At 43.6% G+C, this 22,626-nt stretch overlaps 1 protein-coding gene across 2 annotated transcripts in view; it reads left to right on the top strand.

Annotated features, from left to right (window-relative positions):
- Nucleotides 1-3,586: 3,586 nt before the first annotated feature.
- Nucleotides 3,587-22,626, top strand: part of evl.S (Enah/Vasp-like S homeolog) — a 93,390-nt gene continuing 74,350 nt past the window's right edge. The window contains exon 1 of one of the 2 annotated variants that reach the window (XM_018232167.2): nt 3,587-3,943. In XM_018232167.2, the coding sequence (XP_018087656.1) occupies nt 3,939-3,943 (5 nt within the window). In that variant the 5' untranslated portion in view covers nt 3,587-3,938. 2 annotated transcript variants of the gene reach the window in all.

Below are 22,626 nucleotides of genomic sequence, written 5' to 3'. Positions count from 1 at the left end.
TCCGAAGTTGCGTCCAGGGCGCAGAACGCTGGCGAAGTTGCACTATCGTTACTGCGGCAAGCAAAACGAAGTTGCGCTAGCGTTGCCTCATTTGCATATGGCAGGAAGTTAAAGTTGAATGGACGTATATGTTGCAGCAAATACATTACACTACACAAGCCCAGGGAACCTATATTGCCCTACACATGAGCCCAGTGTATAGTTTATGTGCCATATGTTAGGAAATGTAGGGGGGAAGCCGGGTACCCCAGAAAAAATTTACGATCTTTTGCAGCCTATCACCCTGAAAAATTAAGTCGCCAGCAATTTTTGGGACTTAGAAAAAGTTTCAACTATATTTTGAGGAAGTCCTATCTACTCTATTGCACTTTGCCTGGTCTGAGGTGGCGAAGGCAAGTCTGGCGCAAGAGATAACATTCAGTAAAATCCGCCTCTTAGTGAATTTACGTAGTTACGCCCATCTGCCAGAGCGCAAATTTGCCAGGCGTAAGGGTGTGAAGGACCGCTAGAGTCTATGTCCTTCGCTAGTGAAGTTATGTCGGCGACCGTTAGTAAATTGGCGAAGTACCAAAATGACGTCACGCTGGCGAATTTTCGCTAGCGTTAAGTCACTTTGCCCTTTAGTAAATTTGCCCCCTTGTCTTTGTATGAGGGAAGAAGATGCCATGTTGTGTATATACTTTTCAATGTCTCGCATGAGGTGCAAACTGGCACAAGGGCAGGACTTTCCATAGTGTGACCAGAAATAAAAGGGGCCCAAGCTATTGTCTTGTTCAAGGTTATTTCCATCACTGCTAATGAAGCACATGTGTTTTTATGAGGAGAATAGTTATTTTTTTCCTGGAACTTGATTGCATTAATTACGGCTTATATGCAGACACTCCCTGCAACAGCACAGTGCAGATTACTATACTAGAACTGGACTGTTCGACAGGCAAACTGATTGTGAAGCCCATCCTTTCCTTCCCTTACAGCGTTAATACTCAACACAGCACTTTTTCATTTGCCTGAAGCTAAGGCTGAAGCCGTTCTTTAGCTCAAATCATCTTGTTAAGAAAGTGAAAGGTGAGGTGGAGTAATTAAGCGAGCTTGATGGTGATTATCAGGCCGGTGCGTATGTTTCCTAGTACACACCCTTACTGAAAATGATTATTACAGGCTTGCGTTGCAGGGGTCTCCAACCTTTTTTTTTTTTTAACCTGTGAGCCACATTCAAATGTAAAAAGAGCAACACAAGCATGAAAAAGTCCCTGAAAATGCCAAATAAGGGCTGTGATTGGCTATTGGTAGCCCTGTGTCAGTGGTGCCCAACCAGTGGCTCGTGAGCAACATGTTTCTCACCAAATCCTTGGATGTTGCTCCCAGTGGTATCAAAGCAGGTGCTTCTTTTTGAATTCTTGGCTAAGAGGCAAGTTTTAATTACATAAAAAACAGCTGTACTGCAAAACAGAGTCTCTTGTAGACTGCCTGAACACATATGGGCTACCAATAGTCAATCACAGCCCATAATTGGCAACATTTTTCAGGCTTGTGTTGCTCTCCAACTTTTTTTTACATTTGAATGTGGCTCATGGGTAAAAAAATGTTGGGGATCCCTGCCCTATGTGGACTGGCAGCCTACAGGAGGCTCTGGCAGTACATCTGGATTTTATACAACCAAAAAAGGCGGAATTGCCCTTCCCTGGACTTGAACTTCATCATAAAGGATATTCTCCTGTCATATGAATATATGTATTGTTTTGTTCTTTTTTTTTTTTTTTATGAACACGGCTTAAAATTACCACTAAGACTATGCAATAATCTTATAAAAGGCTTATGGCCAGCACCCCTTCAAATAACGGACCATCCTCATGCCTATTCTACTGCTCAGCAGCAGTGCAGTTTAGATCTTTCCCTTCCCTCTGTGAGAAGCTTCCTGCTCCTGAACTGTGTGAGGAATGGGAGAATCAGAGTAAAGAATCTCCTCCTGATGAAGCAGCTTCTTTCCCAGGTCAGATGAATCTGTTGTGTTTAGCTGAGAGTGTGAATGCCAGTGTCCTCTTTTACCCTTTCCCTTCTCTTTCTGCTGAGTTACCCTAACACTCACCTCTCTGTCTCCAATAACTCTGCCTCACTCTTTTACCCTTTCCCTTCTCTTTCTGCTGAGTTACCCCAACACTCACCTCTCTGTCTCCAATAACTCTGTCTCACTCTTTTACCCTTTCCCTTCTCATTCTGCTGAGTTACCCTAACACTCACCTCTCTGTCTCCAATAACTCTGCCTCACTCTTTTACCCTTTCCCTTCTCTTTCTGCTGAGTTACCCCAACACTCACCTCTCTGTCTCCAATAACTCTGCCTCACTCTTTTACCCTTTCCCTTCTCATTCTGCTGAGTTACCCCAACACTCACCTCTCTGTCTCCAATAACTCTGTCTCACTCTTTTACCCTTTCCCTTCTCATTCTGCTGAGTTACCCCAACACTCACCTCTCTGTCTCCAATAACTCTGTCTCACTCTTTTACCCTTTCCCTTCTCATTCTGCTGAGTTACCCTAACACTCACCTCTCTGTCTCCAATAACTCTGTCTCACTCCTTTACCCTTTCCCTTCTCATTCTGCTGAGCTACCTTAACACTCACCTCCAGGACCGCCATCAGAAATCGCAGGGCCCCTTACGACACAATTTCCTGGGCCCAGCCCACCACAAGCCCGCACAGTAAAAAAACAAAAAAAATATTGGTGGCTAGGATTCCTATCAATAAAAAATAAAAAGATATTGGTGGTCAGAGCCCCCCATAAAAAACATTTGTGGCCAGGGCCCCCCCATTAAAAAATATTAGTGGCTAGGACCCCACATGAGAAAAAAAAATTGGTGGCCAGGGCCCACCCCCACATTATAAGAATATTGGTGGCCAGGGCCCCTTAAATGTCCATGCCTTCCAGAAGTCAGTAGCCCGGCTAATCAAGTAAGTGTGGCCAGGGCCCCCCTTACCCTCGGGGCCCCCTAAAACTCTCCCCCCCCTGATGGCTGCCATGCTCACCTCTCTGTCTCTAATGACCCTCTGCCTCACTCTATTCACTCTCCTATTTTACCCTTTCTGTCTCATTCTGCTGAGTTAAGGTGGCCATACACGGGCCGATAAAAGCTGCCGACAGACCAAGTCAGCGGCTTATTGGCCCGTGTCGGCCAGAACTCGATCGGATGGGACTAAAAATCCCATTGGATCGCGGCCGCATCTGTTCGTTGATGCGGTTCGCGATCCGACTGCCCGTTCCCATTTGCTAGGATCCGATCGTTAGGCCCTAGGGCCCATGATCGGATCAGCCCGATATTGCCCACCTCAAGGTGGGCATATTGGAGGGAGATCCGATTGTTTCGCCAAACGAGCGGATCTCTCCATGTATGGCCACCTTTACCCCCACACTCATCTCTCTGACACTGTGGGTAAAAGGAATAAAGTTGGGCACGGATAAGACCCCCCTATTTTGGGCAGATGCAGGTGCCCGGGTGTAAGTACAGTATGACAGGAGGAAGAGGAGGGAGGGGGGTTCAGGCTGACAGTAGGGGGCAGCAGAGCTCAGTCGCTTTGTATGTAGTGTATGAATTATATGAATTCTATGTAGAGCTGTGTATGTGCCGCTGCTGCAACCTCACCTACTCGGCGGAGAGAAAATGGCAGCAACGCTAGAAGAACTGTCAGCCGGGAAGGAGCATCTTTGCAGCTAATCTGGGGCCAAACATGATCTGCAGGGGAGCCGGGAGTGACAGTATAACCCGCACATCCAGGAGCCGCCAAAGGACGGTCACTGAGCAGCTCTCCCCGTCAGCCCCAAGCGCTCGGCACAAGCCCGATCTGAAATCGCCAGCAGCCCCGGAGATCCGCCGCTAATCTGCCCCCGCCCGCACCGCCGCCAGCTCAGCCGATATCCCAGGGAGAACGCGGGGCCAGAGAGCGAGAATGAGGTGAGGGGAGCGGCCGGGGGATTGGGGGGACAGTTTGGATGTCGGGGGAGACCATTGATTGTGGCTCAGAGGGAGGGGGACACTGATCACACACAGGGGTTACAGGGACATGGCGGATCACGTGGGGAAGCGTCTGATCTGTGTCACTGAATGTTCAGCTGCATCATCTGCACCGGGGAATCTACACCCCCCAAACACAGCGCCAATAATAATAATAATAATAATGTCACTGGTGTTTCTGGTGCTCGGGGGAAGTGATAATATTGTAATGGGCCCCACAGCAACAACATCACATTTCCATACGGTGACAATTTCTTCTAAAGACTAAAAATCCCTACAGAATCTGCCTGACAACTGCCTGGCCCTGTAGTACAAGGAATTACAGGACAATGTTCCTTTCTGTGACACAGGAGCCGTAGTATGGTGGTTACATATGATTCTTGTTACTGGAAAAAGGTCCCTTGAAAAGTACATTTAAAAAAAGGCCTTTTGCAGTAACATCTGTGAAACCAGAATCAGCTTTATTTAACTCTTTAACTGGGAATGTGCAAGTGACGCACCTGTAACGGGGCTGCGGGGACTTTAGTAGTTCAGTCCATGTACAGTAACATGTGTGTTCTTTGCATGTGGTTTTGTAATGGAGTATGTTGCGGTATGTTACTGTATAAACTGCTGCAAATGACACCTGTCTACTTCTCTCTCACACACACACACACACCTCTCTCTCTCACATACTTCTCTCTCCTCTCACTCACACAACTCTCTCACAGACCTCTCTCTCTCTCACATACACACCCCCTCTCTCTCTCTCCCTCACGCACACACACCCCTCTCTCTCTCTCTCTCTCTCTCTCTCTCTCTCTCTCTCTCTCTCTCCCCCTCACACTCACAGAACTCTCTCACACACACCTCTCTCTCACACACACACCCCTCTCTCTCTCTCTCTCTCTCTCTCTCTCTCTCACATACACCCTCTCTCTCTCTCTCACATACACCCCCCCTCTCTCTCCCTCACACACACACACACACCTCTCTCTCTCTCTCTCTCTCCCCCTCACACTCACAGAACTCTCTCTCTCACACACACCTCTCTCTCACACACACACACCCCTCTCTCTCTCTCTCTCTCTCTCTCATACACCCCCCTCTCTCTCTCCCTCACACACACACACACACCTCTCTCTCTCTCTCTCTCTCTCTCTCCCCCTCACACTCACAGACCTCTCTCTCTCACCCCCCCCCCCTCTCTCTCTCTCTCTCTCATACACACACCCCTCTCTCTCACACACACACCTCTCTCACACTCACAGACCTCTCTCTCTCACACACACCTCTCTCTCACATACACACACACCCCCCCCTCTCTCTCTCTCTCTCTCACATACACCCCCCCTCTCTCTCCCTCACACACACACCTCTCTCTCTCTCTCTCTCTCTCTCTCTCTCTCTCTCTCTCTCTCTCCCCCTCACACTCACAGACCTCTCTCTCTCACACACACACCTCTCTCTCACATACACACACACCCTCTCTCTCTCTCTCTCTCTCTCATACACACACCCCTCTCTCTCTCTCACACACACACCTCTCTCACACTCACAGACCTCTCTCTCTCACACACACCTCTCTCTCACACACACACACACACACCCCTCTCTCTCTCTCTCTCTCACACACACACACCCCTCTCTCTCTCTCTCTCTCTCTCTCTCTCACATACACACACCCCTCTCTCTCACACACACACCTCTCTCACACTCACAGACCTCTCTCTCTCACATACACACACACCTCTCTCTCTCTCTCTCTCTCTCACACACACACACACACACCTCTCTCTCACACACACACACACACACACACAACTCTCTCACATACACACACCTCTCTCTCTCACACTCACAGACCCCTCTCTCACACACACACACCTCTTTACACTGCTCACTGTCTCGTGGAGCCTTGTGGCCCAAATAGTCGCACGCAGTCTCTCTAAGAGTAGCCAGTTTGATTGGATCCCCATGGAACAAGCTGGGACTCTGTCAGACCTTACAGTTGCACTTCACCTTTATCACAATGTTCTAGCTTTGCTTTACTGGGGGTTATTTAAAAGTGAGCGATACAAGTGAAGTGGTCTTATATGTTACTGTTAGTTTCACTGACAGCTTTGCAATCGAATGCCTTGATATCTGAAGTATAGGAATATAAACACCTATGTCTGTCCTATTACAGTTCTCTGGTGGGTATAGAACCTAAACTTTCCAGCCTTGGAGACCTAGATGGTTATTCAGCCGAGACATAATATTTGCTCTATTAATATGCCCAATACATAAGTACTGCAACATTTTAACCCTACCTTGCCACATAGGCTGCTGTACATGAGCTCTGATCATACAGCAATTGTCTAATGGAGAATTGTGGGAGCTGTAGTACACAGATACTTGGATGCTTCTAGTTTTATTGCCCTGACCTAGATAATGTTGTAATCGCTGTTCTCCATCTAATGCCCTAATCTCCTTTAAATATTGCTATGTGTGCACAGACATTAAACCCTCGCTTATTCCCTGGCACTTGCAGCGAGCAGGAGAGAGAGCTTGTCTTTGCCTGAGTGACAGACACACATTACTAGAGCTTACAAGGGGTTGGCCTCTCATTCTTTCTGGCTGGCACATTTATTTTATAAGGTTACAAGAGAAGCCCACCTAAAATAGGCTGAGGATCACCAGGGTGTATGTGTCATATGAGGCCCTTTGGGGTGTCTGTCTATCCCAGTATTTAACAGCTCTCCCCTAAAGTGACCCTCATTCTTTGCAGGTGTTTGAAAGATAACCTTGTGACCGTTCCAGACATTCATGAAAGAAACACAAATAAGTAGAATGTGGAAGGGCTCTTACACACGGCCGTTCCGACCTGCGCTCCCCTGCGTTCCGTTTTTTGGCGTTCAGCCGCAGGGGAGCGCAGGAATAGACGCAAGTAATGATTTGAAATGGGGCTGTACTCACTCAGGCGCCGAACGCAGGAAAAATGCAGCATGTTGCGTCTGAACCTGCGTTCGGCGCCTACACGCGCCTGAGTGAGTACAGCCCCATTTCAAATCATTACTTGCGTCTATTCCTGCGCTCCCCTTCGGCTGAACGCCAAAAAACGGAACGCAGGGGAGCGCAGGTCGGAATGGCCGTGTGTAAGAGCCCTTAGTGGCAATGACAAGCTAGAGTCACCCATCCAGCACTAAACCACAAATCTGTGACTTGCTGTGCATGATGGGAGCTGTAATTTATCATTGAGAACAGAATAAATATCTTTACCAGCTGTTCACTTATTATACTGGTATGGGATTTATTATCCAGAATGCTTAGGACCTGGGGTTGTCCAGATAAGGGATCATTCTGCAATTCAGATCTCCTTGATTAGGTTCGCTAAAAAACATTTAAATATCAAATACACCCAATAAGATTGTTATACCTCCAGTAGGGATTCGTGCAGCTTATTTAGGATCAAGTACAAGGTACTAGGGGTATTTATTCGCAAATGGTTGTATTGCCCATGTTTTTTCCTGAGCACTAAAACATTGCACTGCTGTGCCCTTCTTTCTGGTTTTTGTGAATTCGCATTGAGAATACATTTTCGCAAATGGCTCACAAATGAGACAGGTGTTTGCGTGAGTGCGCCCACTGTGCGAGGTTGTCGTGCGCGAAAATAGCGTTGACAGTAGCTTAAATTCGCAATTTGAGAAACTGTTTTGCGAATATTTTCTCTGCCACCAAAGTTGTGGCGTAATTCAAACTCAGAGTGCGCATATATTGTTCGCAATTTGCGATATTTAAAAAGCTCTTATAGACATTCGCAGTGTGAAAAAAAAAATCGAAATTCTGTTTGCACGCTTTTATACAGCTTTATAAATGTAACCGTGTGCAGGGCAAATATATTCACTGTGCGAACCAATCTGCCCTGCGCGAAGTTTATAAATGAGCCCCACTGTTTTATTATTACAGAGAAAAAGGAAATTATTCATTAATATTTGAATTATTTCCTTAAGGGCTAGTCCACACGAGGAGAATCGGGGAGATTTTGTCGCCTGGCGACTAATCGGCCTCGTCTTTTGAGCAACTATCTCCCCGAACTGCCTCAGCGTTTTTCCCATAGGTTGCAATGAAAAGTCGCCTGTGCTAATGCACACGCGGCTAATGCAGTCGCTCAAAAGACAAGGCGATTAGTCGCCAGGTGACAAAATCTCCCCGAATCTCCTCGTGTGGCCTTACCCTAAAGGACATGCCAACTCAAAAAATACATTTTTGCCTAATAAAAGAAAACCTAATTCTAAGCATATTTGCAATAATTCTCTGCCCTGATGGTTGAGACTGTTGAAACACTGTAAGACAAGGCAGCTGATTAACAGACCTGTCTTTTGCTGGGGAACTCAGACTTTTGCAACATTGTTTAAAATGTAACAACAACAAGTAGTTAAGGAAATACTGCTTTCAATAGCAATTGTTTTTACAAATAACTTTAAAAGCACTGACATTTGTAATAAATGTATATTCGAAAGTTGATTAGGATTACATTTTCTTTTATTAGGCAAATGTTAATTTTGGAGTTGACTTGTCCTTTAAAATAGACTCTGTGGGAACTGCCATATCTGTATGTTGTAGATGTTCTATCATATAATCTGCTACGTAACTCTAAAGGTGGCCAAACACAGGGAGATCCGCTAGTGTGGCAATGTGGCCAAACAAGTGGATCTCTCCCCAATATGCCCACATTGAGTTGGGTGAGTTAGGGCCCAATGATCGGATCAGAATGGAGGCAATACCGGCAGTCGGATTGCGGGACCGCACCATGTATGGGGGCCTTAAGCTACTAGGCCCAAACATTTTCACATCTTACATCATGCACCCTATAGGCTGATATTCTGTGATACCTTCCACATTTTGGTGCTAAAAATGACAAACTGTCATTTTTTTCATTTATTGTATTAAAATGTGGAAGATACCACAGAATATCAGCTTAATCTGGTGCATGATGTAAAATGTGGACAGTTTTGGGCCTAAGATGTCCAACTGGAGGCCAATGGGCTGGATGTGGCCCTCATAGGACATTTTTGGGTCTCCAACTTGCTTGTGTTCCACTGAATTCTTTGTTTGACACCCTGGGGCAAATTTACTAAAGGGCGAAGTGATTAACGCTGGCGAATATGCGCCAGCGTGACGTCATTTCGATACTTCATCGATTTAAAAACGGTCGCCGGCATAACTTCGCTAGCGAAGGAGACAGACTCTAGCAGTACTTCACTCCCTAACGCCGGCCTTATTTGCGCTCTGGCGAATGGACGTAACTACGCAAATTCACTAAAATGTGGATTTTACTGAACGTTACCTCTTGCGCCAGACTTGCCTTCACCACCTCAGACCAGGCGAAGTGTAATAGTCCCAAAAAACGCTAGCGTCTTTTTTTGGGGGTAACAGGCTTCCCCCCTATATTTCCCAATATATGGCACATATACTATACAGTGGGCTTATGTGTAGGGCAATATAACAACTTTATTTTATTTTATTAAGGTTCCCTGGGCTTGTGTAATGTAATGTATTTGCTGCAACATATATGTCCATTCAACTTTAACTTCCCGCAAATTAGCCAACGCTAACGCAACTTGGCGCAGTAACGCTAGCGCAACTTCCCAAGCGTTTGGCGCCCTGGATTTTAGTGAATTAGTGTTGTCCTGGCAAATCTACGCCTGCCGAAGTGTTGCGCTGTGAGCGAAGCCGTCGCTGGTGAATTTTCGGAGGTTAGTGAATTTGCCCCCATGAGTTTATTGTAATCTGGGCCCTGGAACATCACTCGTGAAACAAATGCAAAGTGCTAAATTCACTAGCAATGCATCGTGTATTTTACCCTCAATAATACATTATTTTCCAGAATTCCAGCATCACCTGGGACACACGCTGTACATAGAGCTGTGTGCTGCAGCTGTGTGTGATTTTTCAGAATCCTTTTCCCTGAATCCCCTGAATGTGACTGTAGAAAGCCCAGGGAGTCATTACATAGTCATTCTCCTCACTCACACACACATGCAATGCACACTGCATGGATCTCTCATCATCTCATCCAATCGTTACAGTCTGCCGGAAAATGAAACTCCGTGGACACATGGCCTGGCAACAGCAGCACAGGCAGCAGCTAGTACATTGCTCACCATTATGCTCTGCTTGGCACTCCTCTTTAATGCCCTATAGCTCCATACAAAACAACGCTAGCCTTTCATACCTATAGATTGACTCTGTGGGACAATGTGGATCTGCCGATCAATCCAGAGACCCAGGGGAGTTTTTTTTTTTAAATTAAAGGGGAACTATCGCGAAAATGAAAATTTAATATAAGCTTCCTCGTACTGAAATAAGAAACATTGTAAATACAATCAATTAAATATTCTGTATCGTTTCTGAAATAATCAAGTTTGTCTTCACTATTCCTCTCTCAGCATCTGTTTCTCCTCATTCTGTCTTCATTCAGCAGTTGGGTGTCAGATGAATGATCCAATATATATTATAGGGGGGCTCCCTTTCCTAGCAGATGTATTAGAGCTCACTCAAATAACTGGCCATTTTGGACAAATTCTGCATGTAGAGAGACAGGATTTCTGGTGATTTTAGTAGAGTGAGCTCTAATACATTTTCAAGACAAAAGGAGCCCCCCTATAAGATATATTGGATCATTCATCTGACACATTAATAGAATTATTAATTGATTGTATATACAATCCATAATAAAGGTGTTTTTTTGAGCCCTCCACAATGGTGGGCAATGGCTCGCTAGATAAGTGAGTTTCTGACATGGGAGGCAATCGTTCACCAATTGTTGTCAACATTCCTATATCATACCAGGTGATTATTAGCAGCTACTTGTAGGGGTAAATTTACTAATGGATGAAAATTCGCCAGCGACGGCTTTGCAGCCATCGCAACACTTCGCCAGATGAAAATTCGGTCAGACAACGCAATTTAGGATGCAAAGTTTTGTTCCGGCCGACGAACGCTGGCGAATTTTCGCTAGCGGTACTTCTGCAGTGCAAGCAAATCAAAGCGAAGATGCGCTAGTCTTCAATCCTGCCTAGCGCAACTTCGTTAGTGGTCTTGCTCTCAGGCTAATTTGCATATGGTGGTAAATTTATCGTTGAAAGCACCTCTTTATGTTACATGGTGCATCTAATGCATAACATTTACACGGATAACTACACATGCCAAGGGAACCTGAATGAAGTCAATAGAATTGTTATAATATCCTACACATGAGCCCACTGTAAAATAATGTTCCCATATGTTGTAAAATGTAACCGGAAAATGTAAGACTTTTGCAGCCTATCACCCTGAAAAAAGGAAAAGACAGCGTTTTTGCGCTCAAAAAATATTATGTAAGTAACTGATTGAGGAAGTTCTATGCACTCCATTGCACTTCGCCTGGTCTGAGCTGTCGAAGGCAAGTCTGGTGAAAGAGTTAACGTTCAGTAAAATCCGCATCTTAGTGAATTTGCGGAGTTACGTCCATTCGCCAGAGCGAAAATTTGGCTGGCGATAGAGTGCAAATCACCGCTAGCGTCTATCTCCTTCGCTAGCAAAGTGCCGCCTGCGCCTGTTAGTAAATCGGCGAAGTCCCTGAAAGCAGTAACTCTGGCTCACATTAGTCATTTGCTCACATTCTATTACTGTGCACGTTGCTTTTATATGCTTTGGAACTTGCACCCATTATAGCTTTGTTATAGTTGCTATAAGGCATCATAAGCAGACACCTGGCTCATATGTACAGTAGTTGCACTGATGGCAGGCCAAGAGTCTATGTTCCATGTACTTCTAACACTTACTTGCCAGTTTGTACATATAATCAAGTTTATTTATAATTGTGGCTTCCTGATTGTACAGCATTTGTTAGCATTGCAAAGGTCAGGTGTCTGTAATGCCAATTTCCTTACACCTAATCAGGTTTTGGGTTTTATGTATGGGCTCCTTCTGTTATAAAAGTAGCATCACTACCCAGTGACTGGCCGATTTGTGTTATGTACAAGATTTATAACTTGCTTTAATCCTCCAAACTAGATGCACGGCCAAGCGTCTCCGGGCTGCATTCCAGGTGAAAAATGTTTTAAACTGAAGACTAGACACGGGATATCCTGGCACTCTGTAATATACAGTAGATGTATAAATACATAAACACGAAAAGGCTTCCTACAAGATTCTTATACACAATGGTCGACAACGAATTGAACAAGAGAATTTGCCTATTGTTACATTTTCCATGGACAGCACTTCAAGCTGAAGTGCCCTGAATTCTTTTCAACCTGGCACAAACCTAAGCCTCTACTTTATTAAGGCATACAAGCTAGGGAATGCTTAAAGGGATCCTGTCATTGGAAAACATGTTTTTTTCAAAACGCATCCGTTAATAGTGCTACTCCAGCAGAATTCTGCACTGAAATCCATTTCTCAAAAGAGCAAACTGATTTTTTTTATATTCAATTTTGAAATCTGACATGGGGCTAGACATTTTGTCAATTTCCCAGCTGCCCCAGGTCATGTGACTTGTGCCTGCACTTCAGGAGAGAAATGCTTTCTGGCAGGCTGCTGTTTTTCCTTCTCAATGTAACTGAATGTGTCTCAGTGGGACATGGGTTTTTACTATTGAGTGTTGTTCTTAGATCTACCAGGCAGCTGTTATCTTGTGTTAGGGAGCTGCTATCTGGTTGCCTTCCCATTGTTCTGTTGTTAGGCTACTGGAGTGGAAAAGGGAGGGGGTGATATCACTCCAACTTGCAGTACAGCAGTAAAGAGTGATTGAAGTTTATCAGAGCACAAGTCACATGACTTGGGGCAGCTGGGAAATTGACAATATGTCTAGCCCCATGTCAGATTTCAAAATTGAATATAAAAAAATCTGCTTGCTCTTTTGAGAAATGGATTTCAGCGCAGAATTCTGCTGGAGCAGCACTATTCACCGATTCATTTTGAAAAAATTTTTTTTTTTCCCATGACAGTATCCTTGTAAGGGCTCTTACAGACAAGTGTTTTTTTTTTTTTTTTTTTTTTTAAAGGACTTTTCTTTAACAACAGACGAACGTTTTTAGCTGTGCCCCCCTGCGTTCCGGTTTAATGCATTCAGGTCGCAGGCGAGCGCAGGAGTAGACGCACTGAATTATTTTTATTGGGGCTGTACTCAACCAGACGCATGTAAGTGCAGAACGCAGGTTGGGACGCAGCATGTTGCATTTTTCCTGCATTCGGCGCTTACATGCGTCTGGGCAGAGCCTTGGGGAGCCATAGGCAGACTTTAAGCACTGGACTCCCTCATTCTCTGCACTTTGCACCAGATTCTTAATGAGGACAAGGTGCAGAGCACAGTCTATAATCACAGAGGTGCAAATGGATGAGCCTGTGGTGCATCATTTTACACCTCTTGGTAAATGACTCATGTAATGTTTTCATTAAAAAGGTTTATTATGGCATTTCAAAATGATCCCTGCCCTTTTTTTTTTTTACAGACAAGGGAAAACAGGTTATTCTGCAAATTGGGTCAGTGTTTATGTGAAGCATAAATGTTAGTACATGCTCGATGGAATAAAACAAGTTGTATTACATTAAAGGAATATTGTTTTGAGTTCCTGTCCAAACACAACTCCCAATATAATCCAAGAGCCTGCTGTAACAGTTGCACCTTATGAAATACAATGTGTTTGGTGAGCGGATAGGAAGGATTTAATTAATAAGTTCTGCAACCACTGGCCAGAGCTACAAAACGGCCCATCATTATATGGCCAGTGCACATTTTTACTGTTTTCATTGGGTTCCTGCAAGCAAAATAGGGTTCCTATCCACTGTGGATAGTCAGTGTCATGTTCCTGCTTCAAGCCACACAAATTCCAGTCTATGTGGGGAATAACAATTGGGGAAATTGGAGGTGAAGCAGAATATTTTTGGGATGTCTAACTTCCAGGCCTTGAGCAGCTGTTGAGCACCAAACAAAACATATCAACAAACAATATTGAATGCTATATAGTTTTACATAGGGTTACAAATAAAAGGGTAGGCCTACACAAATGGGGCCTACCTTCATATCCATCGATGTACATAACAAGATGAAACACCCTATCTCTATTGCTGTTCAGCTTTAAACGCCATAGCCTTTGCCGTTTACAGACACTGAAATAATAGTTACCTACAAATGACCCCCAGGAATGTATATCCTCTTTATTCCCAAAAAGACATTGGGGCAAATTCACTAAGATGCGAAGTTGCCAGGCGCAACTTCGCCGCACTTCGCCAGGCGTAGTTTCGCCAGCACTTCGCAAATTCACTAAAATCCGAAGTTGCGCACAGGGGCAGCGTAAGGTTGCGGAGTTGCGCTAGCGTTGTTTCGCTATATAAAGCGAAGTTGCGCTAGCGAAGGCTAATTTGCATACGGCGCGAAATTCAAATTTCAATGGAGGAACACGTATCTGCACTACAAATGCCTAGAAAACCTTCAAATCTGCAAATAAAAATTTTATTTTGCCCTACACATGTGCCCACTGTCTAGGTAAGTTGCCATGAGTCAGGAAATGTAGGGGGGAGGAAGGGGAGCCCCAAAAAATTTTCAATCTTTTTCAGCCTATCAGCCATCATGTAGAAAACACGCCAGTGTTTTTTGGGACTTAGAAAAAATTTTGACTTTTTTAGAAACAATCCCTATCTACTCTATTGCGCTTCGCCAGGTCTGAGGTGGCGAAGGAAGTCTAGCGTAAAAGGTAGTGTTCGCTACACTGCGCAAGTTAGTGAATTTGCGTAGTTTCGTCGCTAGCGAAGATTCGCCTGGCGTAAGGTTGCGAAGTAACACTAGCGAAACTACGCCAGCGTTCTTTAGTGAATTTGCGCAGTAGCGAAATTGCCAAACGCTAGCAAATTAACGCTAGCGTTCGGCGCTTTGCGCCTTAGTGAATTTGCCCCATTGGCTTTTTGTGATTCACCAGCACAAGAATGAACAACACAGTTTAGCTGGCCATAGACGCAAAGATCCTCGATTCGTTTGATTTTCGGACCGTGTGTGGAGAGTCCCGACATTTTTTGTCCGGCGGAGATTGGTCGTTTGGTTGATCGGACAGGTTTGATTTTGTCCTGCCGGAGACCATTGCGCTCTCATTGTAAATTGGTAATCGTTCAGATTACCCCCGATATAGCCATGCCCATTAGTGGAATATCGGGGAAAAATCGGCTCGTTTGACGATGTCGCCAAACGAGTGGATCTTTGCATCTATGGCCACCGTTACAGACATGAATTCTCTTTGATTGGAGGAGTGCAGCAGACCTTCTCCAGTCACATCTATGTATGTATGCCTATATGTCACAGTCTTTAAAATCAGGTTCATTTCTAACATTACAGTCGTTTTTAAAGTGCATCTAGATCCTGACATAAAGAAAGGCTATTTTAATTCTGATTATGGCGAGGGCTTAAATGCCACCTCCCATGGCAAGCATTCTAATTCTGTGTAAGTCCTGTTCAGAATGTACCATGTGCCCACTGCAGAATGCATGGTTCCTTTGCACATGCATGTTATGTTATGTTCCCTCTGTATGGTACGGGTCTAAAAGGCAAACACATTATATATTCAGTGGCTTGATAATGTATTTTCAATTAGGACATCTTATGAGCACAGCGATTCCACTTCTGGGTATGCCCAACATTCATGGTTCTGATGAGTGCCATGTTGGACACACCTGCTCTAACTCTTTGGGGCAAATTCACTAAGCGCCGAACGCTAGCGTTACTTCGCTAGCGTTTGGCATTTTCGTTACTGCGCAAATTCACTAACGAACGCTGGCGTAGTTTCGCTAGTGTTACTTCGCACCCTTACGCCTGGTGAATTTTCGCTAGCGACGTAACTACGCAAATTCACTAACGCGCGCAGTGTACTGAACGCTACCTTTTACGCTAGACTTCCTTCGCCACCTCAGACCAGGCGAAGCGCAATAGAGTAGATGGGGATTGCTTCTCAAAAAGTCAAAATTTTTTCTAAGTCCCAAAAAACGCTGGCGTGTTTTCTACATTATGGGTGATAGGCTGAAAAAGATCGAAAAATTTTTTGGGGCTCCCCTCCTTCCCCCCTACATTTCCTGACTCATTGCAACTTACCTAGACAGTGGGCACATGTGTAGGGTAAAATAAAATTTTTATTTGAGGTTTTGAAGGTTTTCTAGCCATTTGTAGCGCTGATACGTATTCCTCCATTGAAATTTGAATTTGGCGCCGTATGCAAATTAGCCTTCGCTAGCGTAACTTTGCTTCACTTAGCGAATCAACGCTAGCGCAACTTCGCAACCTTATGCTACCCCTGAGCGCAACTTCGGATTTAAGTGAATTTGCGAAGCGCTGGCGAAACTACGCCTGGCGAAGTGACATGTAAAAGTCAAACAAATGATAAAATGAAGAGACTGTTTCAAGAGCTTGTATCATTTACTAAAGAGTGAACTGTTTTGTAAAGGGTTACAAAGTTATTTGGCAAATTATAAATGCAGTTTTAAAAAAAAAATGTATATATATATATATATACACATACACATCCTGGTTTATCATATGTTTTACTGTTCAAAGAGATCCCATATTTTCTGTCGATTGAATGGCCTCTCACTACGTTAGGATCATTGTTCCATTTTGCTCCATAGAACAAAAGCACTTCTAGCCCAACAAAGGCTGCAGCTGTACTTACATAAAGCGAGCTGATATACAAAGAGATTTTTTTGTACAGTACATGTTAGAGATGCTTCCTGAAATATCTAAAAAAATATTGAATTTTAAATATACCTAAAACATGAATAACTGTGCTAGTAAACATTTTATAGCACAATCATGTTTATGCAGAGCAGTACAACTGGGAGTATAGTAAAATATACTAATTTATTGACATATTTCCCTTATATATGTTCAGGGTGCCCCATGGCTTATAACAAAGTGACGGATAATTCAGATTTAATTAGAAATAACCTTTAAATTAAATATCCAGAAGTATATAGGAGAGCAATTAGGCATTTCCCCCAAATCACTTCTTAACTAATCTTTATTTTGAAACCTTCCTCCCTCCCCGAATGCTCTGAGACCCCCAGGGAACGCTAGAGTTTCTGGGAAAAAACCCCGTTGTTCCTGTATCACTACATTTAATTACAATTATTTATACATATACCCCCAAAATGAATACTTAAACACATAGTTTACATGATATTAAGTGTCATATTAAAGAATCTTACCAAACTGGAATATATATTTAAGTAAATCTTGCCCTTTTACATCTCTTGCCTTGAACGACCATTTCGTGATGGTCTGTGTGCTGCCTCAGAGATCACCTGACCAAAAATACTGCAGCTCTAACTGTAACAGGAAGAAGTGTTGAAGCAAAAGACACAACTCTGTCTGTTAATTTGCTCATGTGACCTAACAAGTATGATTTGTTGGTATGTTTGTGTGCACTGTGAATCTTACAATCCCAGGGGGCGGCCCGTATTTTTTATTGTCAGGGAGCCGGGAGCTCCCTCCAGGGAGGTAGTCTGGATCAAGGAGGAAGCCCTCTTGAGGGATCAAGGTCGCGGTGTCCAAAGGGTTAGGCAAGTGGATAATCAGACTTCAGGCTAGAGTTCAAGGGCAGGCAGATCAGGATCAATAAGCAGGAGTCCAGGCAAAGGGTCAAAACCAAGGCAGGTGCAGGTATCAGGATACAGGAACAGGAAACAAGGTTTGGGATCAGGAACCCAGGTTCAGGGAAGCAGAACCTATTCTTGGGCGCCATTCTGGTGTCCTGGACGCCCTTTTATAGTTGAATTTGGCGCCATAGTGACGTCACTTGCGCCGGCGTGTTTGCGCATGCGTGTTTTACGCATGCGTCAGCGTTGTGGTGCTGGCGTCCCAGCGTCCACGTGGGCCGACTGGGCGCCGCCATTTTGGATTCTTCGCCGCCGGGAGCAGACGCGTCTCTTCGTGCTCCCGGCGGCCTTGGCAGTTATTACCCAATGGCACATACTACTAAAAAAGTATATTATTATGAATATGGTTTATTTACAGGAAGCAGGGTTTTACATATGAGCTGTTTTATGCGATATCTTTTTATAGAGACCTACGTTGTTTGGGGGGTATAATTTTCCCCAATACATTTTCTAACATATGGAACATTATTTAAAAGTGGGCTCATGTGTAGGGCATTAAAACAACTCTATTGACTTTATTAAGGTTCCCTAGACACGTGTAGTTATCAGTGGAAATGTAATGTACTTGCTGCAACATATAACATAAAGACGTCCATTCAACTTTAAATTTCCCACTGTATGCAAATTATGCAAATTAGCCTGAGCGAAGACCTCTAATGAAGTTGCGATAGGCAGAATTGAACACTAGCACATCTTCACTTTGATTTGCTCGCATTGCTGAAGTAACACCTGGCAAAATGTTGCGATGGCTGCGAAGCCGTTGCTGGCGATTTTTCGGCGCTTAGTAAATTTACCCCTTAGCAGGTTTGTACGTTACGCTAATGTTGATATTTACACATCTATTCTGCACTAGAGGTTTCACTGCAGCCAGAGGTTTCCAGAAACAGTTTGGCAACCCCAGGCTGTAAATCATTTCTGTACATCTCTGGGGTTATTAACAGAATGGTTCTCTGTCCATGGTGCTGGAAAGTGGATTTCCCCAACCTTAATTCTGGGCAACAAATTGTTCCAGTCTACCAAATCATTCTACAGAAAGTGGACAAATACAGTAAATAAAACATACACTATAAGGTTGAGTCTAAGTTTTCTTGCACCGAGCCTATACACCCATTACACCTAATAGTATAAAGTGAAAGTGCAGCAGCAAGGAAGCCCTGTACTTTATACCTGACACTGACTTCATGTAAAGTTCATGGCTCCCTTCCTGAATTGCATCCTCATCTAGATTGGCAACTTCTCTTGCCTTAAATCTAGGTGGTATAATTAAAGAGAAGTTAATGATATATTTTACACTTTTACAAAGGACACTTATTGGACAAATGCCTCAATTTGAGGCGGATCCATGGGGTCTGTTGTCTTGTAGTTACACCATTATCAAAGCCCCTTGTTGCCACAGATGTGGATCAGCTGTTGCTTTTTCTCTGATTTCTGTGGTCAGATTCTAATACTAAATTTGAAATTGTGTGCGTTTCTATTTGTATTTTTTTCTTAGATGTCACTGGAAAGAAACCTGAAATAGGAACAAGAGAACATGAGATAATAGGGCATCATGCCACATGTGGAGTAGTCATGCATGACTATGTCTTGACTGCATTAGGGCACAGCTGTACTTGCTTAGTATCTAATCCTTCCATCTCTGATAGCAACTAGCTGGGAATACAGTGGGAAGTTAATGAGATATGGGTATATTCCTCTTAATAGACTAATGTGGCAGTTCTAACTAACAACCTGTTCTCGGGCCCACTTTTAAATGTCTTCCTCGGGACTAATATAGGGCAATGCTGGATATTTTGCCCAGAAATGTGGGAACCATAGCCACCAATGTTTTTTTTGTTTTTTTTAGTGTGTGGTGGACCTGTGGGGTATGGATGGTGGACCTGTAGGTTGGGCTTGTGGTGGGCGCAGCCCAGGTGGCCCAAGAAATTTTTTCGTATGGGGCCCTGCGATTTCTGATGGCGGCCCTGTGCGTACACTAAATATATATTTTTCCCTACCTATTGTTGCTCTGTGACACTTACTAATTCTCTTTGCCAAACCTAAATTCCATTGCAGATCTCAGTCTCGCTCAGTCTCACTGCAAGCAGCGGCTTTTTGCTCTCTTTGATGAAGCTGGGTCCATCCAGTGCAACAGATTTCATTGCAACCTGTGATGTTTTCTTTCGCAGTCATTAAGAAGTGGCCCATGATCATTAATGTAACAATGACAGTCAAGACACCTTGTGCACTGTAACCCCAAATACTTACTGTATTTCTACACCTTTTGGTAAGACTCTGGATAGTGGTGCATCAATATTTCAGGTTTTTTGTTTTTCTTAAATATAAAAAAACTCTGGGCTACTTTTTTTTTTTTTAAAGGTTGATTTTTATTGCATTTTACAACAGAACAAAAAAATTAGAAGGAAAGAAAGCTAGATAGAAAAGAAGGGAAAAAGAAAGTAGAGGGGAAAAGAGATGTGGCTGAAATCAGTGGTCGGTCGAGGTGGCTGGTGACTCAAGCCATGGGTTCCAAATATTCTCGAATTTCTTAGGACATTCACGTGCTAAGTAACTGAGCTTGTACAGTTCCAATTGCGAATTAATCAGTCCAATCCATCTATTCAGAGTCGGTGGCTGGGCTACTTTAACCATAGATTGAAAGTCAAACTTTATAATCAAGATCGGTAAATAAGGATTTAAGGTTAAATTTGCTCCCACGGGGAGTAGTGCAAAATATCCCGACAGATACACTTTATAGGCATTTGTGAGCTTGGAATGACAATAATAATTTACTGGGCAAGACAGAATCCCTAAATGTGACCACAGAAAACTTGTGTTATTGTACTTGCTGCTTCTCTCACCATTTTTTTCCTGTTTGTTAGCACAGATCTATATTCCCCACATTGTATGAGTAGAAGGCCACTAGCTGCATTAAGGTGGCCATACATGGAGAGATGCCAAACGAGCGGATCTCCCTCCGATATGCCCACCTTGAGGTGGGCAATATCGGGCTGATCCGATCGTGGGCCCTAGGGCCCAACGATTGGATTCTAACGATGCCTAACGGGCGGTCGGATCGCGGGACCGCATTAACGAATAGATGCGGCCGCAATCTGACGGGATTTTTTGTCCCATCCGATCCAGATCTCGATCGGTGAAGCCCGTCGGGGGGGCCCATACACGACCAATAAACTGCCGACACGGTCTGTCTGCAGCTTTTATCGGCCTGTGTATGGCCACCTTTAGTTAGACATGCAGGAATGATCACACAAGCCTCTCTCTATGCTTGCTGTTACCGGTACCTGCTTGCCATGTTTCCCTCTGAAGAATTCAGGTAGGATTTTCTCTAATCTGACATCATTGAACTTGGACTAAACGATCCTTTACAGTTTAGGATTTCTTCCAGATCAGTTGTTTTTTTTTATTGTCAACTTAATTAAACATAACGTGCTGCTAGTTCATTCCATTTGAATTAAACCCTAAACCACATTATTCAGTACATTACATTCAAAAAACCTAGTCAACCTTTTTCATTACCTTTGGAGCTGTCCTCATATTACCTTAGTTAAAAAGTAAGAGACACCACAAAGCTTGGAGAAGACCGGGACTGTGGTCTCATTGTATACCTGCCCTATACCGTTGGAGAAAACCAACTAAACCTCAAAAACCACAAATTCTTGGCCCCTTAGCAGTGTAGCAAGAAGAGAAAGTTCAATGTGAAGGAAGCAGTTCCTCCCAAATGCCACCCCAAACGTAGGGAGTTATTTACTAAACTCTGAATTCAAAAAATCCTGAAAAATTAGTGATTTTCTTTTTTAAATCGGACTTCAAAAAATCATGAATTTTTAGGAATTTATCAAACCGCGAAGATGGAAAAGTCTGAATCTTGAAATCCAGCATCTCAGACCTGTCGAGGTTGCATATAAGTCAATGGGAGAAGTCCCAATGATTTTTTAATGTGTGCTGGGTTTTCAGGCAAAAAAGCATAAGAAATCAGAATTTTGTTTTTTGGTGAAAAATCCAAAAGAATCATGAAAATCATATAAAAAATCCTAAAAAATCAGAGTTTTTCCCACAAAGCAAATTTTCGGGAAAATGTAATAATAAATAAGCGTAAAAACCCCAGCAGATTTGATCGGAGTTTGTAGCAGAAAATATTGAGATAAATTAAGACTTTGATAAATAACCCTCTTAGAGTATTGGACTGAAAAAATTTATAAAATTGTTTAAAAATTGGCCTCCCTCTTTTTCAACATTATTCAGTTGAAACAAGTAAAAAAGGGAGAGAAAAAAGCCTTCACTGGCCCGCGTTTTGTAGCTTTATCAAGGCGATGTCTGAGAGTACGATGTAATTGCACCGCGAATCCTTTAATTAAAAATGTTGCTAAAAAAAGCTGATTTAAATCCACCAGAAAGACTGAGAGAAGCCTTAGGAGTGGGAAGAAGTGACCTATTTCTCAGGTGAAGAAATGAAAGATGCGCTCACATATTACTGCAAATCGCATGTAAATGGCAGCTCTATCCATTCTCCGCACTGGGGAGCATTTATCAAGATGAAAGCGGAACAGTTCTGGGGCAGAGATATTGTTCTGTTATTTATCAGACGGGACCATTCACTGGGAATCAACAGAACATTCTTTGCTTACTCTGGATTTGTCCAGTGCGGTTCTGTTAACCATTAGCGCAGCAGACTCTGTCATCGAAATAAAGTTTCTATTTGTGACTGGAAGCAGAGTTTATAGTAAAGAAGGGGTTGGGAGTAAAATGATTACTACAATCATACAGTAAATGCCTTTGAATAGGGAATAAAGCTAAAATGATCTTGCAGGGCAGCACTTTTAGCTAAACTTGAGAACACAGCATTCCCTGCATGGTGGTAGGAGACTCCATTTTTATTATTGTTTAGGCAGAGTGAAGGGTACAAACAATGGACACAAAGGGCCAATAAGGGGGATCATATCCCCTTGCATTTAGGGGGCAGCTAGGGGTGCCAACAGGCCTGTCTC

This window comes from Xenopus laevis, chromosome 8S (genome assembly GCF_017654675.1).
Source record: "Xenopus laevis strain J_2021 chromosome 8S, Xenopus_laevis_v10.1, whole genome shotgun sequence".
NCBI classification, from domain to species: domain Eukaryota; kingdom Metazoa; phylum Chordata; class Amphibia; order Anura; family Pipidae; genus Xenopus; species Xenopus laevis.
The sequence above is the reverse complement of the archived record's forward strand: the minus strand, read 5'-3'. Positions and strand labels throughout refer to the sequence as shown.